General features: G+C 57.4%; 1 protein-coding gene across 1 annotated transcript; it reads left to right on the top strand.

The window, feature by feature from the left end:
- The first annotated feature begins 1,037 nt into the window (after positions 1-1,037).
- Positions 1,038-17,437, top strand: TENT5C (terminal nucleotidyltransferase 5C). Its single transcript, XM_084866953.1, has 2 exons — positions 1,038-1,181; positions 15,438-17,437. Exon 2 carries the CDS (start codon positions 15,464-15,466, stop codon positions 16,637-16,639), a length of 1,176 nt encoding a protein of 391 aa, XP_084723079.1. The 5' UTR covers positions 1,038-1,181; positions 15,438-15,463; the 3' UTR covers positions 16,640-17,437.
- Positions 17,438-17,722: the final 285 nt, after the last annotated feature.

The following is a 17,722-nucleotide window of genomic DNA, read 5'->3' as shown; positions in this document are numbered from 1 at the left end:
ATCCACAACACTGACCACACACCTTATGTTGGGCATGCGCGAAGAGCTTCCCCTTTTCTTAGTTCTGAACTAAGAAAAGGGGACCCTACCTCGCTGCTCCGGGGTGGGTCCGTTCCACCGTCCAGGTGAGGAAACCGAGCCTTAGGGCTGGCGGGTTGGTGAAGTGAGTGGCTCCAGGCCTTTGCAGAGAGTCAGGTGGTGAATGGCAATCCCAAACCCAGGTTCTCTGAATTTAGAACCTGGACTCCCGGCCACTGGCTCCAGTAGGAGGGGTGGCATCCAAACCCCGCCCGCGAGTTACATAAACCCCCGTCCTCGGGCCCGGGGACACGCCGCGCGGGGCCGGGCTCGGCGCGGGGTTCCTCTAGCCGCTAGAGCGAGACCCGCGGCCCCACCAGCGGCGCGCAGGTGGCGAGCCATCCACGGCCTCTTTCCCCAACGACCTGCAGCCAATTTGCCGGGCAATCAGAAAGCTTCCCTCTGCTTCGAAACCATTCATTCATTCATTCATTCATTCATTTATTTATTTATTTATTTATTTATTTATTTATTTATTTATTTTTCCGACTTCAAAACACACCCCACTCCCCACTCCTGGAAAGAGAGAACCGAAGCCAAACTTCCAGAGGAGCAGGAGGAAAACGGGCCTGAGAGGGGGCGGGACGGAGATGGGGAAAGTTGGGGGGGTCCAGGGGGTCGGAGTTGGGTGACAGGAACGGCCGAGGAGAGCCTAGCAGAACGGAGAAACCGAGGGGACTCCCAGCAACTCCGAAGTTCACGGGGTGTCCGGCGCAGCCCCCCTCTATTGCGCCTGCGCAGTGCCCTTCTCGGTGTCCCACCGCCGAACGTTTACTCGTCTCCAGGCAACCATTCACCCGGGAAGCCAATCAGAGGGCGCCGCTGGCCCGGCCCTCGCCGTCAGCGCCCCGGCGGAAGGATCCGGTGGGCGCTGGCTCCGCCCTGCCCTGCCCCGCGCGCCCCGGGGAGGCAGGCTCAGGGGCGGGGCGGGGGCGGGGCGGCGGGCGGAGGCGTGGTCAGGCCGGATAAGAGCGAAGGGGGCGGCGGCCGGGAGGCTCACTCGGCGCCGCTGCCTGGGGGCCCTGGTGACCGCTGCGCCGCTCCTGCTGGGGGGCTGCCCGCGCCGAGGACCCGCGTCTGTCGTCTCCTCTCCCGCCGCTCAGGTGAGTCCGGGGCCCCCCTCCTCCCAAGGGGCGAGGTGGCAGCGGCGGCTCCCCCGCGCTCTGCCCTCGGGGGTCTCAGGTCCTGGCCGCTGAGCCCTTGGGGGACGCGGGGCTGAGCCCTTGGGAGGGGAGGGGTGCGGACAGGTGCCGGGACCCGGTGCCCCCTTCCCCCGCTGCTCCCTCCCTGGCAGCCGCCCTCCACCCCCCGTCCCCGTGGGCCCGGCGAGACGCTCTGCAACTTTCCAGAGACTTCGGCGCGGGCTTGGCAAACTTGGCGAGTTCCTGCCCCGCGCGCGTCCGGCGGGTGTTGCGCGCTGGCCGGGCGCCCCGCGGGGGCCGGGGCGAACGCGATGGGAGCCCGGGGCTCCCCCTCTCTCCCCCGGAGTCCGCAGGCGCCCGGCCCCCTTCCTCGCCCGCAGCCTCCGGGCTCGCACCTGCGCTCCCACCGGCGCGGCCGCCTCTCCGGCCCGCGCAGCGCGGATTGGAGAGCGGCGTCTGGGGAAGCGCAGTTGGAAAGGCGCCGCGGCCCGGGGTTGGGGGTGGGGTGAGGCTGGTATCAGGCTGGGGTGAGTGTGAGGGAGGGGTGCCCTGCCCCCCCTCCCAGGCCCGGTGCCAGGCCCTGGCGGAAATCGCACACTTTTCCTGGACTCACACCAGCCTGTGGGCACCGCGAGCGGCCGCAAAGTGACCCAAAGCGAGGGCCCTGGGGCGCCGCGCTCCCCTCGGAGACTCCTCCGGAGCCCGGTGCCGGCGCCCTGGGGCCGCCCCGTTCGGAACTGAAACTTGCGAACTGCGTAGCCGCCAGGCCAGGGCCGTGCGCGGGCGGACGCGGCTAGCGGTGCCCGGGCGGCGTGTGTCGCAGTTGGGATCGCGGAGGCGGGAGTGGGGGGGGTGACGCACCTGGCACAGGTTGGCAGCCTGTGGGCGGGGCTCCCCCGCAGCGAGGGGCCGCGTCCCCCCTCCTCACTGGAACCCACGGCTGGGGCTGGACCCCGCGGGAGGGATCGGCACAAGTTTCAGTTATCTCAAGGGAAAGCTTGGCTCTCTTTCCTTTCGCTTCGGAGGAGGAGGAGGGCTTCCGAGGGGTTGCTCGAGTCCTTGATTAGGGACCTGCTGCTTTTTAATTTTTTTTTTTATGGAGTTATAACATGCAAACAAGGCAGCGCTGGAGGTACACCGGTGAAGCCTTGGGAAGGCTGTGTAGTCGCCCGTATGGTGACAGTTGGTATTCAGGAGAGTTGGGAGGTGGGTTAGGAACCTGGACCTCCCCGGGAAGTGAAGGGAAGGTGATTAAATCCTCCTGAAGGGAGACTGGGCTCGGCCCAGCTGCCCTCCGGGGTGGGGGTTGGGGCAATGAGAGTGGCCATTGTTGGCTGCACTAACCTTCCAACCTGTGCAACTTGGCAAGGATTTTGCTGGGAAGGGAGCGAGGGTGGTGGGAGCGCTTAACCAGGAGGATGGTGCTGAGTCTGGAGTCCCCAGAGGTACCAGGGGGCGGGGGGCGGGGGGAGGGGGCGGGGGGGGGGGGGCCGAGCCCGCACAGACTGCTCGCTGAAGCCCGTGGGCGGGGACCAGAGAATGCTGGCTTTTCCCTCCGCTTTCAGGGGAGCGGGCTGAGCCACAGCAGCAGGAATTCTGTCCTTTGCCATTGTTGTTTGTGAAGATGGAAAACTTAGTATCTCGGGAGCCAAGCTTTCCCTGAGATAACTGAAACTTGTGTCCTAAGGTATACCCCTCTCTGCAGGAGCGTAGAGAGAGCAGCTCTGAGCCTGCTGCCTGGAGCTGCTCAGGTAGCCGTGGGGAGTGTCCCATAAACAGGCAACAAAAACAAAACCACTTTTTCTCTGCCAAGAGGCTCCTAAATCGTCGCCCCGGGCCCCGTGGGTCCCTCATTTCCTAAGGAATGTTAGTTAGTGTGCGCACGTGAGGTGACACAGCGACACCCTCCGTGCGGACTCGCCCCCGCAGCACCTTCCTCGTCTCCGGAGATGAAGTCGGGGAACTCTGCAGGGAAGGACTTGGCCCCGGGCCTGGCTGTCAGAATGCACGTGAGCCAATCTAGCACCGGGGCCCCCCCCTCCTTCCTCTGCTCTAGTCTGAGCTCCAGAGGCTCCTGCACATCCCATCCCGAGTTGCAGAAGCTCCAGCCACAGCCCCTCTCCCCACAATGCCCCACTCAGCCTCCCTGCCCCAGAGGTCAAGGCCGGAGCGGACTGTGGACATTTTGCACCATCCACCACGGAGCTGTCGGCAGTAAAGATAACTTGGGGTGGACTGCCATGCCCTTGCTCTGCCAGGGACGACTCTTTTGATACAGAATTAGAAAATGACTTAAAAAAAAACACACACACACACACACACACAAAACTGCTCAAGTAAGTAGTACCTTATCTTCATCTTTGAGATGTGTGCACGGGGTCAATCACTAGAGAATGACAGGCCCGGAGCTACGAGTGCGCGTGCTGAGCCTTGCTTGCGCTGCTGAGAGTAGTTGTGGAAGCCCCAAACTGGTTTGGGGAGTTACATCCAACTGTGCTTGGCTTTCTTGGTTTCACACCAGACAGGGGCTGTATCTGTTGGGTGTGTGTGTGTGTGAAGGGGAAGCCATGCAGCGTCGGAGGTGTTACTTGGGATAAAATATTACTCAGGTTAGATAAGGTTCATTGCTTTATTGTGTAGTAGTCACTGGAGTAAACAAGGCAGGGGAGGGAAACATGTTCTGCCACGTGGGGCCTTGACGGTAGCATGTTACACCGGTACTGTCATTATCATGAAGCAGACATCTGTGGGCAAAGGCGTGCTCGTGTGTTTACAGCCACTCGGCTACAGCGGTGCTGGCGGCCTGTGCTGCTTCGGGGGTTCCAGGTCTCGGATTTTTTTTTTTTTTTCTTTTTCTTTCGCTGATAAGGAAGTTCCTATTTGTAGCTGAGATGGTTTAGAGGAAGCACCTTGGCACCGACTGGGTCAGAAACCCGCCCTGTGAATCGGTTCGAGTGAATAGATGTTGGACAGCTGTCCCCGGTCGCTGCTCCAGAACTGTTTCAGAACTTCTTGGAACAACAGGAAAACGCGAATACGAAGAAACAGTTGCAGGTGTTAAGCAGCTCTCCCCGTAGGGTGTTTTCAGTCTCTGAGCCCTTTGGGGGTCCTGGCCACTGACCCGCGTTAAGGGTTTATTTCTTGGATGACAGGGATGGAGCCAGTAAGTGGTTAAGGGCTTTCTAGGCCTGGTTTGGGCCAGGTGCTGAAGGGAACGTGGAAAGGCCTGGGCCTCCAGATGCAGGAGGAGCTGGGCTGCTCTGTGTCCTCCGGCAGGATGTGTGCTCGTGTGGGCGCCCAGAGCAGGGCCGGCACACAGAGGCTCAGTGGGCGCAGGGCTTGCTGGCACACGGCCGCCCTTCCTCTTGGGGGGGGGGGGGGGGGTTTGCTTCCGGGAGGTGTGGGCCAGGTGGGCCAGGTGCGGGACCGGTGGGATCCGAAGCTCCTGCACTGAAATGCTGAGTGGTTCCTCTCTTTTTCTAAATGGAGGCCTCAGGGGGATAGGTTTGGAGCTGGGAGGCTGTGACCACTAATTGGCCCACAGCTGAAACCCCTCAGGCTGTTAACTTGCTCCCTTTGGCCTCTCCCATCCACCCGGCCGGGCCTCCAGCCCCAGCACCCGCAGCCTCTCTCTCCCCACGTGCCCTCGGTGGTCAGTTCTGCTGAATCTTCGTCTTTTGGTTTGTTTGTTTTCCACTGCCTTCACTGACCCAGTTCAGGGCCCCGCAGACGGCAGCACGCTGAGAGCAGTAGTCAGCTCCTCTCCCTGCCCGCCCCATTCTCCATCCCCAGCTCCTGGGCTGCTACCTTCATAGCCCGCAGGCGGAGCCGAGCGTCTTGTCAGGGCCTGAGCTTCCTGACCTTCTGTTCATTCTCGACCTCCTGCCCCCGAGTCTTCCCAGCTGCCCTGCCTTGCCTCCCGGGATACACACTCAGAGGCTTCTGAGCTCACCCCGTCTGAGGATCCCCTCAATCCCTGCCCCTCCTCTCAAATACTTACAGTTCTGCTTTGTGCCTTACTTTCCACTCTTTTCAAACCCTTTCTTCCATTAGACACACACAGACCGTCCCACATCTGTCTCCGTATTACCTCCCTGGAAAGCCCTGTGAATGAATCTTGAGCACCACCCCCTTGTGGTGATGTAGCTGCTGTCACCCTGCCTAGCTCTCAGGAGGGTGGGTGAAGGGGCAGTCCTCCACCTGGCTTGGCTGGCGACCCCTCTCCCCAAACACACCCTGTCTATCTGTCGTTGACCTGTGCTTGCAGGAGAGGAGAGGTGGGTGTGAGGACCTCCGTGGCCAGCTGACTGGGCAGTCCTGGCCAGGCCTGTCACTCACGTGGATAACGGAGAGGTAGCTGTGTAGGAGGCGCACTGATCCAGAGCAGAGATGAGGGAGACACCCGCCCATGCTCAGGCCCTCAGTGCCCTTGATCCTGACCTCCTCCCTGCTCTGAGGCAGCCGTAGCTGTGTCAACACCTGAGTTCGGGCCCTGGTAGCACCTGGACCTCTTCAGGTCTCGGGTCCTTCATCGTAATAAGGACCATACACCAGCGCTGTCCAGTAGGAATGTGAGAGCCACCATGAAGCTTCTCGTCATCCCATTAAAAAGGAAACATAAAAACATAACCAGGTGAAAATAATTTTATTTAACCCATCGTGACCCATAGCATTTCCATTTAAAACGATACGAAAATATTGATGAGCTGTTTTACTTTTTTTTTTGTCTTGTACTGAATCCTTGAAATCCCCATGTGTGTTTACATTCACAGAGCATTTGAATTTGGACTTGCCCCATTTTAATGCTTAGCAGCCCCAGGAGGTTGTGGGTACAATATCGGGCAGTGCCAGCCTCCACCGTCTGCAAAAAATGCTTGGCTCTCCAATTCTTGTGTGGAAGGCAAGAGTTAATTGCACAGTTATGGACATCAGCTGGGACATGAGCAGAGGTCTTTGTTTCAGAAGCTTCTAGAACAGCACTGGGAGCATAGCAGGCACTCACATATTTGAAAAGAATGAAAGGCAATTCAGTCCTGGTGGCCAACTCATTGGCCATCATTCAACTGTGAATGAGACCTGACCCTGGAACACAGGATGTGTGATTCCTGGGTCCGGCATGCCTTACTTTGTTTCTCTATAGTTGAAAATACTCATAAGGTGATCAAAGCATTGCAGATCCAATGTGAGGGGGGCAGGGGACCAGGACTCCACAATTTATCAACAATTAAAATGCGAAACTGCACCGGGAAATAACTTTCCAGTGAAAGGGTCTGTGAGATGCCCAATGACAATAGCACCTGGTGTGGTCAATGCTGAGGTCATAGTAATTGTCCTAGTGAGTTACCATCATGGCTGGTGTGACTCACACGTGGGCACACCAAGAGACAAAGTGAGGTGGCTTGGCTACCTGAAGCACATTTGCTGCAGAAATAAGTACTGCTCCACGGTTTTACCCCTTTATGCCCCACCCCTTCACCCCAGATTGTGTACACCTACCCACCTCTCTGTTCTCAGCAGCTGTCAGAGGGATCGCTGAGCCCGCTGCCATGCCCAGACCTGGGACTCAGGCAGCTGCTAACTCCAGGGAAGGATCTGTGCAAACTAAACCCTGGATGGGACTTCGTATGTAGCTGGCATCGCACTGAAGTGGAGGCAGCTCGGGCGTAGACATATGTGAGGGGGGTGGGTGTGAATATGTGTTTAATGTATGTGAAGTGCGTTTGAGCATCAGAGAACGGCTCGTGCCTCTCCCGAGAACGGATGCTGGTAGTGACGAGGCTGCCAGGGGACTGAGGATCTGCTCTGCACTGCTGACGGCTGACCAGAGCTCTAAGCTGGAGAGCTGGGTGGTAAAGTCGCCTGTGGAAGCAACCCTGGGTCAAACCTGGAGGCTGCCGGCCCTTAAACACTGTGGATGCAGGTAACCTCGATCAGCCTTCCAGTAGCGGTCATCCTGCTGGGGATGGCCCTGGCTGTCCTGTCTGTCAGTCTAACACAGCACGGTCAGCTCTGGGCATCTCCTCCAGTGCGTGCAGACCGGTAGCATCTCTGACTTCAAGAGGGAGCGGGCCACCCGGCAGCAACAAGGATTAGTTCCATTTCAAGTTGCGTAGCTAGCACTTAATAATGCTGACACCTTGGAAAAAGCAAGGCTTCTCTGCTCAGCTTCCACCGAGAGATGTCTATGTTCCGACCTCGTTGACATCTGCATCTGCAGCCATTTCCGTGGATCCCTGTACACCCGGAGGTCCGCGGTGTCCGTTAGGCGGGGGCCGTGTTTTGATTCTGTTGGTGCTGTTTTGAAGCCCGGTGTTATCTCCCCGGCCACACTCGCCGAAGCGCCCTATTTTGACTGACGGGATGAGCTTTCTGTTTCGAGTCTCCTCCGGGCGTGGTCTGTGGACAGGGCCCTGTCCTTGATAACCACGAAGACGGCGTGTCGGCATCAGCGGGGAGGAGGGACTTGGGTGGGAAGGACTTGGTGCAAAGCAAGGCGCCCGCCGGGGCCCATCTCTCCCTCCAGCGTAGGCAGCGCCCGTCCATCCGGGTGCGGTGTGGTGGGAATCGGCCCGAGCTTTTCCGCCCCGGTGCCCTAACCTGTGGCAAGTTGCTAGGAGGATGCTGATAACCCTGAGAAAATAGATGGAGGCCTGAGTGCGGTCAGGGGGAGAGTGAGAAAACACCATCTGCGGGCTGGTTGTGTCACCGACTTAGGGCAGCTGGTGGAACCAAGGGAGAATGTGTTTGTGGGTGTTTGCACGGGCGGCTGTAAACATACCTTCGTGGAAAAAGAAAACAATCTATTTCATTGTCCTTTTCATAAACAAGGTGTAATTTTACCTGGTCCCATTGCCTTGGGCTGTCTGCTCATGTAAACGTTTAGTCCCGTGCGTTAGACACAGGGGTGCCTCAGTTATCTGGAACTTTCTAACGTGCTTGGGGGCAGCGTCGAAGGCTCCAGAACCCCCTCTCCTCCCTGCGGTGGGGCCCGGGCCCTGGTGAGGGGCTGCAGCCGGCAGACAAAGGGCTCGCTCAGGCTTCCCGGGTCCCAGATAACTTTGGCCTTCAGCCGTCTAGGAATGCAAGGAGTCAGGGAGGTTTGCTCTCCAGAAGGCCACCTCCACCTTGGCTCCCGCGCTGTCTCCCCCCCCACCCCCCCCACCCCCCCCACCCCCGCTTATCTATCTGCCGCTGCACATATCACACCGGGGCCACCCCTGCTTCCCTCCGGATGAGGACCCTCAGGGTCACCCTGGGTGCCAGTGGGAAAGAGGCAGGTGTGCAGTCCCAGCTTCACTGCGCACACGGGCGCTCTGTGCCAGGCTGCTCCGCCTCCGCCCTCCTGTGTGCCTCCCCCCCATCCCTGTGGGTCCTGCTCGCTCTTGCCGATAGCCAGCCTGGCCCCTGCAGCTCCAGTCAGGTGGGCAGGGAGTGTCCTGTGCTGTAGGTGGGCCCTCCCGGTCTTCCAGCCAGGGCCAAGGTCGCCGCTTTATGCTGTGAGCAGAGCAGGTGCCTTAGGTGCCCAGACACGTGAGGGGCAGCCTCCCTGCAGTTTCCCTCCTGTCATTACCTTCTTTTCCTGATGCCTGTCCCGCAAGCGGACTGCCCAGCTCCTTCCCCTCCTGGTCCTGCCTTCCGCACCTGCTTCCTCTGAAATCCCCGCCTTTCCCCCTAGCCAGCATCCTCACGCTCCCTCAGGAGAGGACCCTGTTCCTTTATCACAGCATTAGCATAATGGTGAGAGGTTCTATCGTAATCACACTCAGTTCTGGTGGCTGGCCAGACGGCACAGCCCCCAAATCCAGGATGGGTTTGAGGGGTGCAGTTCTGTACTGATGGCTTGCTTTCAGCACCTGCCACCTGACCTTCCCCAAGGGGCTCAGCACACCTTTCCCTCGGGCAGGTAGGAAACCTTCCCTCCTCCCTCCCCTGCCTGCCTTCTTCCCCTTTCCTGCTTCCCGCCCCTCTCCCCTCCCTGCCCTTTCCTCCCTCTTGCTGGCCTCTATGTTCCTACACCCACCTGAGCAGATAGCTTGTCCTCAAACCCTCCCCCACCCAACACACACACTCATGCCCCATCTCCAGGGAGCCTCCGAAGCCCCATTTCTGCCGTCTCCCCCTGGGCAGTTGCTTTGTGGATCCTCTTTGTGCCCAGTTTTCTGTCCGTAAGGGGGACAGATATCTTAGCATCTCCCACACCAGGGGTGATGAAGGGGCAAGGGGGTGGCCCACACAGAGCCCTGCAGCAGTGTCTCCCACATCCGGGATGTTGTCAGAGTTGGATGGCTCAGACGAGGACTCCTGGACAGACATCTGGTCACCTTGGTGTTCTCTGGCCATGGCTGTGCCACGCACAGAACCCCAGAGGGCCCCGCATCTGTCACGCCTGCTGGGGCCAGAGCAAGTGGTAGCATGAGCGGGGAAAGGATGAGGCGGGGTTAGGAAGACGCTCAGTGATCCAACAGCTGATGCCATCCCCACTGCGGTGGGCGTCCCACACCTCACAGTGGGCAGTGCATCACCTCTGAGGTACCCCTGTGCCCTCAGGGCCACCTGGGTCCTGAAGGTGACCGCCACCTCTGCGCAGCCGGAGTCCTCTCTGTGCAGGCCTGCAGGGTGCGGGCTCACACTGTGGCTGTCTCAGCCTGTGTGGTGGGGCCTGGGGCCAGGGGCCTGGGGCCAGGGGCCAGGGGCCGGGGGGGAAGCAGGTGCCGCAGTTACCTGGGTAACAGGAGGCTGCTTTCTTCTCTATGGGCAGGGCCAATGAGGTCTCTGATTTGGAAAAGATCACATTAGCAGTGGCGAGAACTGGGGGAGGCTGTCACCAATTCCAGGGCTCCGAACACAGGCTCCAGAGCTGGGGAGCTGGGGCAGGCCACCCCGTCATCCTGGTCCTTCGTCCTGAGTCGTGGGAAAGGGACGTGGCGCTTCCTCGGAGAGGGCGTGAGCGTGCAGTGTGGACAGACGGAGCTGCTCAGACGAGTGCTCTCACCCGGCCTCTCCACACCTTCCTCTTTCAGGAAACAAGCAGGCCCAGGCTTCTCCTGCGCGGCCCGCTGCGGGGAGAGGTGTGGGGTTTAATGAGGCGTCCTGCCCTCCCCTGACGCTTCTGCTTACGTCCTCCGGGCTTCCGTGTGCGCGTGTCCTCTGTGTGGACAGAGGAGAGCTTGTGGAAGGTGCCAGCTCGCTGCACAGGGCCCCTCCGCCGGGAGCCAGGGCCGGCAGGTGTCTGTTCTGCGCACACACACACCCCCCCAGGGGCCCGCCCCAGCTCGGTCCGCTGCCCATGGCCGGCTCTCACCTGAGCTGGACGGTGTTCCCAGGAAGGTTGCTGTTGAGGAAGCAGCCAGCCACGCCGAGAGGGAAGCTCGCCACCAAAGGAACGCTGAAATGCGTTTGGGTTTCTTTTGTGTTTTAATCCTGCAGCAGGGCAGTGGGGGTGTGGCTCAGTGGTCTCTGGGCCGGGCAGGGGGCTGCAGAGAGCTGCAGTATCCCCATGGCAGCTGCACAGCGTCCCCAGGGCTTTCCCGCCAAACATCACAGACCCGGACTTGCATACGCACCATCCTCCCCTCAGGGCGGCGCATCTCCACACACTCTGAGGATGCTGGACAGTGTCTGTCCCTCCTGCCAGTCACAAGTAGGAGTCGGTGTCAATGTGACCTATGTCCTTGAGACCTGGAAGTGCTATCCATGTTCTAGGCACGCTCACCTCCAGCTCTTCCCCTGCCTGTCCTGCTGGCCCGCCTTGCGTACCCTCACGCTTGCTGGGACCTACTAGTAGATTCACTGTGGAGCAGGACTAGAAATGGCCTTTTTCTTCCTTCGATGGGCTCAGACACGGGTTTCAGGTCATCCTGCACGAGTGGCTCTGCCCCAGGCAGGGGGGAAGCAAACAAGTCAGATATGGCCTGTCCTTAGGGGGCTTGGGTCCCCTTCTGGCCTCCTTGGGCTGTCCCTCCCGTTCCTGTCGCTACCTCTGCAAACCTGTGTTCTCCTGTGTGCGCCACCCTCTGTCCCAGCCAGGTGAGGGGAGAGAGGGGTCCAGGATACCCAGGAGAGCTGTTCACTGGGAGTCAGGCACGAAAAGATGGAATAGCTTGATCATCCTCACCCTGGAAAGGGGCCTGAATGTTCAAATCAATGAATCACGGTACCTGCCGGTCCCAGTGCCCTCCGTGCGGAATACAGGGAGTGCTTTCCGGCAGCGAAAGGAAATCTAAACACTCCCTCCGGACGCTGCCAGGCTTCAAATTAATTTCTTTTCACCGTTTTGTGGATTTTTTGAACCAGAATTTGCCTTTAATCAGGGCCTTTCACGAGCTGGGAATGTGTGTTGCATGTGATTCTTTCAAACGGGGATTATACCAACGGTGATTTGTGTGGCTAATTAAAATGAAAACTGTCGCACTAAGCTCCGGTGTGTTCTCTAAGCATTAAGGGTCCATGACTTGGATTTATTAGGAATGCCAGTATTTGTCTAAGTGACTGGAAAGTGGACTTCTGGTACTTGGGGTTGCTGGGACTGGTGAGGGGAAGCAGAGGATTCCTTGCTGGTGGGATCAGTGCCTCCTCCCGGGCTCTCCAATGAACTGAGCCCCGATCAGAACCCTTAGCTGGGTGCCTCTCTGAGTCATGGTAAACGCGGAGAAGGAGAAACGGCACCGCGGACTTGGTGGCTGTCGTGTCCCACACTGGGCTCATGCTCGGACAACTAAAAATTAACCCCATTATTCACGGATGCGGCCGAAGACGTTGGCACGGGAGAAGCCAACCCCAGGCATCGGACAGTCTTGGAAATGTCATGCATTTATTAAGGTCCTTGCCGCTGTAGCTAATAATCAACATAACAGTGTCATGTGAGGGTGGCTGTCCTGTGTCTGAAGTGAGAAATGGCAGTTTTTATACAACGACAAGAAACATATTTGGGTAATAAATGTAGAATGAAACTCGATGAGATGGCTTATCCATTATCTTGTGGTGTGGGTTTTTTTTTGTTTGTTTGTTTTGTTTTGGTAAACAGTGGACACCTTCTTTTACACAGAACATAAGTAGAAGCGTGACTGAAAGCCACCCTGGAGGAGAAATGGTCTCCCCTCCCCCGCCCAGCCCCTGGAGAGCAGCACCGAAGACTGGGAGGGGAAGCTTCTGAGTGTGTTTGACTTTGGCACATGGATATGGGGGTGGCGGGGAGGGGACAGGAAAGGCACTGAAGGAATTCAGTGAGGTAGCAGATGAGTAGAGGCGGATGGGGAAGATTTTAGGACATGGGTAATACGATGTTAGCTTTTTTCCAACTAACGCATGTATAGGTTTTAATTCAAAAGGGCTTACATACATTTTTCTTCGTCCTCTGTCTGCCAGCGTGTGGTGGTATCTGGTGTGGGCTGACCTACTGCGTGTCCTTCCAGACGTTCAGATTGCAGAAGCATAGACGTGTACCTATGCACACAGTTGAGCACTTGCTTTTCTGTTAGTAAATCCTGATGAGCATTTCACGTTCACTCAGCTAGAGCTGTCACTCTTCGTTCAGACAGCTGCATGCATTGGTGCTTATAGCTTTGTGAATAACCCTCCAAGTCTTGTACATAATTGCAGGCATGTCTATGGGATAAAACCCCAAGTAGACTTCCTGGAAATGGAACTGCGGTGTCCAAGGAGATGGCCGCTGCAAACAGCTCTGCCCCGCCAGGAGGCCGGCACAGCCCACAGCCCGTGGGAAACCTCCTCAGGGGTGCGTCCCCTCCAGAGGCAGTTTGAAAACCAGCACCTTGGCACTGAGGAGGCAGCTAGGATTGTTAATCTTGCCCTGGGGCCAGGGGTCCTTGCCTTACCCATGGCGTTCCCATCAATGGGCTGGTTGTCAGGGTTGGGGCACCACCGGACAGAGTGAACCGAGCTTTCCAGGAGCTGGTCATTCAGAAGGTGGGAGGGACAGACAGTGCTAGAGAGAAGCCCGGGCACGTACCCAAGGTGGCTTGCTGCTGGAGCTTTGCCGATCTGATATGGTAGGCGGATACACTGAAGTCTTCATCTGCCCATCCCCCTAAGGGAAGGTCGAATGGTGTGCATCCAAGCCACTGTCCATGCCCTTTGACCTTAGGGTTGGAGATCTGTAGAAGCTTGTTATTCATTAAGGAAATGAATATTTGCCTAATGTTACAAATATTTTTCTTTGTCTTCGGACTTCTTCATGGCGTTTTCACCATGTAGAACTTTAATTTTTATATTGGCAAATGTATCGATTTTTGTGATTTTTGGGGTTTTATAAATGATGTAGAAAGGATACCATGTTTTTTTTTCCCCTAGTACTCTTAGGGTTCCATATTTTATACTTAAAGTTGTTTTGTCTTTTTTTTTTTTTTTTTTTTAGTTAATACTATTATAGATGTCCCCATTTCCCCCCCTTTTCCCACCTCCAACCCAACCCCACCCTCCCCTCCTGGCCCTCACCACATTGTTGTCTCTGTCATGGGCCACGCATACATGTTCTTTGGCTCATCTCCTCACCTTCTTCCATCCAGTCACTCCCCTGTGACATTGGCAGTCTGCCTCATGTATCCATGCCTCTGGCTCCGTTTCACTTGTCAGTTTATTTTGTTCATTAGTGTCCCCATATAACTGTGATCATGTGGTGTTTGTCTTTCTCTGACTGGCTTGTTCTGCTTAGCACAGTCCTCTCCAGGTCCATCATTGCTATCCCAAAAGGTAAGAGTTTCCTCCTTTTCACAGCCACGTAGTATTCCAGCGTGTGAATGTACCACGTTTTTAAAACCCACTCACCTGCCGAAACCGGTTTGGCTCAGTGGATAGAGCGTCAGCCTGCGGACTGAAAGGTCCCAGGTTCGATTCCGGTCAAGGGCATGTACCTTGGTTGCAGACACATCCCCGGTAGGGGGTGTTCAAGAGGCAGCTGATCGATGATTCTCTCTCATCGATGTTTCTAACTCTCTAACCCTCTCTCTTCCTCTCTGTAAGAAATCAATAAAATATATATATATATATTTTTTTAAAAAAGCTTTAAAACCCACTCACCTACTCATGGGCAATGTGGGCTGTTTCCAGATCTCAGCTGTTGTAAATAACACTGCTGTGAACATGGGGGTGCGTGTATAGTTTCTGACTGGCTTAAGGAGAGGCGCATAAAGGCCAGACGGACGTGGCCAGGTCGTGGCTGCATGCTGCCTCTGCCCCTTGATTCCAGTCTCTGGCTCGTGTTGCCTTTCAGTCGTCTTGTGTCCCATCCCCATAAGTGGTCTTCCTGTTCACCCCCCTCAAAGGACACTTCTTTCTTCTGCCCTCCCAGTACACGTTCAGTCTGTCACTCCTTCTGAATGACCAGCTCCTGGAAAGCTCGGTTCACTCTGTCCGGTGGTGCCCCAACCCTGACAACCAGCCCATTGATGTGAACGCCATGTAAGGCAAGGACCCCTGGCCCCAGGGCAAGATTAACAATCCTAGCTGCCTCCTCCTCCTCAGATAGTGCCAAGGTGCTGATTTCAAACCACCGGGAAGTGACGCTCCCCTGAGGAGGTTTCCCATGGGCTGTGGGCTGGGCGGGCCTCCTGGCGGGGCAGAGCTGTCCCCACACCGCTGGCCTCGCCCTTTGTCGCCTAGGACTTTTGTCGCCTCCTAGGCCGACCCCTCCCACAAGCACAAGGACACGGGGTTGTTGCTAGGGTGCCCCCCCTGATGGGACTGACCCCACTCCCTCCTCGTGGGCAGTTACAGCCCCGACTCGAGAAGTCATCAGTTCCGGGGTGAAGGAGGGCTTTTTTCGGGCTCCCGTGTGCTGTGTGCGGCGTTGGGAGCAGCCCGTTAGGATGCAGTTGGGTAGCAGGAGAGGTACCGTCCACAGAGAGCAAGGACACTTAGCAAAACCTGCAGGCCCTCTAGCGATTAATGACGTGCCCAGGCTGCTTGGTGGAATGGGTTTGTCTCCTTCTTGTCACACAAACCAACCCAGTCCACCCACCCGCCCCCACTCAGACCGAACAGGCAAACAGAACAAGCACTGAGCAGCGCTGTGGAGCCACCCGGTGTGGGGTAGGACCCACGTGTGTGCTTTGTCCGTCCTTCCCGGAGACACTGTTCTTTATGTGCTTCATCCTCACGGCACCACCCAGCAGTGTGTCCCTGCTTTACAGGAAGTGTTCAGGGAAGCATCGCCCACGTAAACGTGAACCCTAACTCTGTTTCTCGCCCCCCCACTTTCAGTTTCCCCGGCAAGAACGTCCCTCACGATGGCCGAGGAGAGCAGCAGCCGCGGGGACGGCGCGTCCTGCAGCGTGCTCAGCTGGGACCAGGTGAGCCGGCTGCACGAGGTCCTGAACGAGGTGGTGCCCGTGCACGGGCGAGGCAACTTCCCGACCTTGGAGATCACCCTGAAGGACATCGTCCAGACCGTGCGCGGCCGCCTGGAGGAGGCGGGCATCCAAGTGCAGGACGTCCGCCTGAACGGCTCGGCCGCCGGCCACGTCCTGGTCAAAGACAACGGCCTGGGCTGCAAAGACCTGGACCTCATCTTCCACGTGCCTCTGCCCACCGAGGTCGAGTTCCACCTGGTCCGGGACGTGGTCCTGTGCTCCCTCCTGAACTTCCTGCCCGAGGGCGTGAACAAGCTCAAGATCAGCCCGGTCACCCTGAAGGAGGCCTACGTGCAGAAGCTGGTGAAGGTGTGCACGGACACCGACCGCTGGAGCCTCATCTCCCTCTCCAACAAGAACGGCAGGAACGTGGAGCTCAAGTTCGTCGACTCCATCCGGCGCCAGTTCGAGTTCAGCGTGGACTCCTTCCAGATCATCCTGGACTCCCTGCTGGTCTTCTACGACCGCTCCAGCCAGCCCATCTCCGAGCACCTGCACCCCACGGTGATCGGGGAGAGCATGTACGGGGACTTCGAGGAAGCCCTGGACCACCTGCAGAACCGGCTGATCGCCACCAAGAACCCCGAGGAGATCCGGGGCGGGGGCCTGCTCAAGTACAGCAACCTCCTCGTGCGGGACTTCCGGCCCACCGACCAGGAGGAGATCAAGACGCTGGAGCGCTACATGTGCTCCAGGTTCTTCATCGACTTCCCGGACATCCTGGAGCAGCAGCGGAAGCTGGAGACCTACCTGCAGAACCACTTCGCCGAGGAGGAGAGGAGCAAGTACGACTACCTCATGATCCTGCGCAGGGTCGTGAACGAGAGCACCGTGTGCCTCATGGGGCATGAGCGCAGGCAGACCCTGAACCTCATCTCCCTCCTGGCCCTGCGCGTGCTGGCCGAGCAGAACATCATCCCCAGCGCCACCAACGTCACCTGCTACTACCAGCCGGCCCCCTACGTCAGCGACGGCAACTTCAACAACTACTACGTGGCCCAGCCTCCCGTGACCTACAGCCAGCCCTACCCGACCTGGCTGCCCTGTAACTAACCTTGAGACCTGAGGGTTTTCTCAGCGGGAACCGCCCCCCCCCCCCCCCCCCCCCCCAGAGGGCAAGGGCTCTCAGCTAGGGGAGCCCTCCTTCTAGATGTAGGTGTTTGGCTTTTAAAGGGGAACTCAGCTCTGGTTTTGCTTTCTTTTTTTCTTTTTTTTTTTTTTCTCTTTGTGGACCCCTTGGAACGGGTCCGCAGTGTATCATGAGCCAACCCTGAAGGGACCCGGGATTGCAGTGCCACTTTGGAAAACGCTGTAGGAAGTACGGCCTATCCACTTCTTCCCGAGACAGACGCCAACACGTCACGTCCCGCACGGCAGCGCAGGGGCCCGAGCTCCGTGCGGCCGTCGGGATTGGGGAGCGTGAGGGCAGCCGACGAGAGGGCGAAGCTGCTCGTCTCCCCGGAGCCCGGAGCAGGCCGTGCTGGCCCTCGCTCGCTCGGGATTCCCCGTGACATGAAAGTTGCGCTGATAAGTCTATTGTGTCAGCTTTAGCTAGGCATGCCATTGTGAACACGAGGGTGCTCCTTTCTGTCCAGAGGACTTACATGGTTTGTGTTCATTCCCTGTCAGCAGAGCTGAGGATTGCTTTCATCAATAAACCAAAGCCAGTCGCTGGAGAACCGGGGTCTGGCTGGAAGTGGTATATGGTTTAGATGCTGTGCTCTCCTGAGGAATTGTGTGAGGTAATTGCTGAGGAAAAAAAGAAAAAGGAAAAAAAAAAAAAGGGGGGGGGGTGTGTGTCTTGTCTTGAACTATAACTTGAAAACAAAATAAAATGTGGAACCTGATGTTAAAATAGAATTATGGTGGTGGGGGGTGATTGTAAATATCAATAGGAAACATGAATGTTCCTTTTTTTTTTTTTCTTTTCTTTTTTTTCCCCTGTAAGGAATTCTCTGGAATGACACCTCTCGTTTCCTCACCAACTCATCACTTTTGTTTTTCTCTGGGGTCATTGTGGTGACTGGCGTGTGGGGGTCGCCCATGCTCTCATTGGAAACCCGCTTTGATCACATTCCAAGTATGACAAGCTGTTTTGTTCCAGAGTACTTGGGCTGATTTTCTGTTGTTGTTGTT

The sequence above is a fragment of the Pipistrellus hanaki genome (assembly GCF_964339955.1).
Source record: "Pipistrellus hanaki genome assembly, chromosome: 18".
NCBI lineage: Eukaryota > Metazoa > Chordata > Mammalia > Chiroptera > Vespertilionidae > Pipistrellus > Pipistrellus hanaki.
This window is presented reverse-complemented; position numbering and strand designations above follow the sequence as displayed.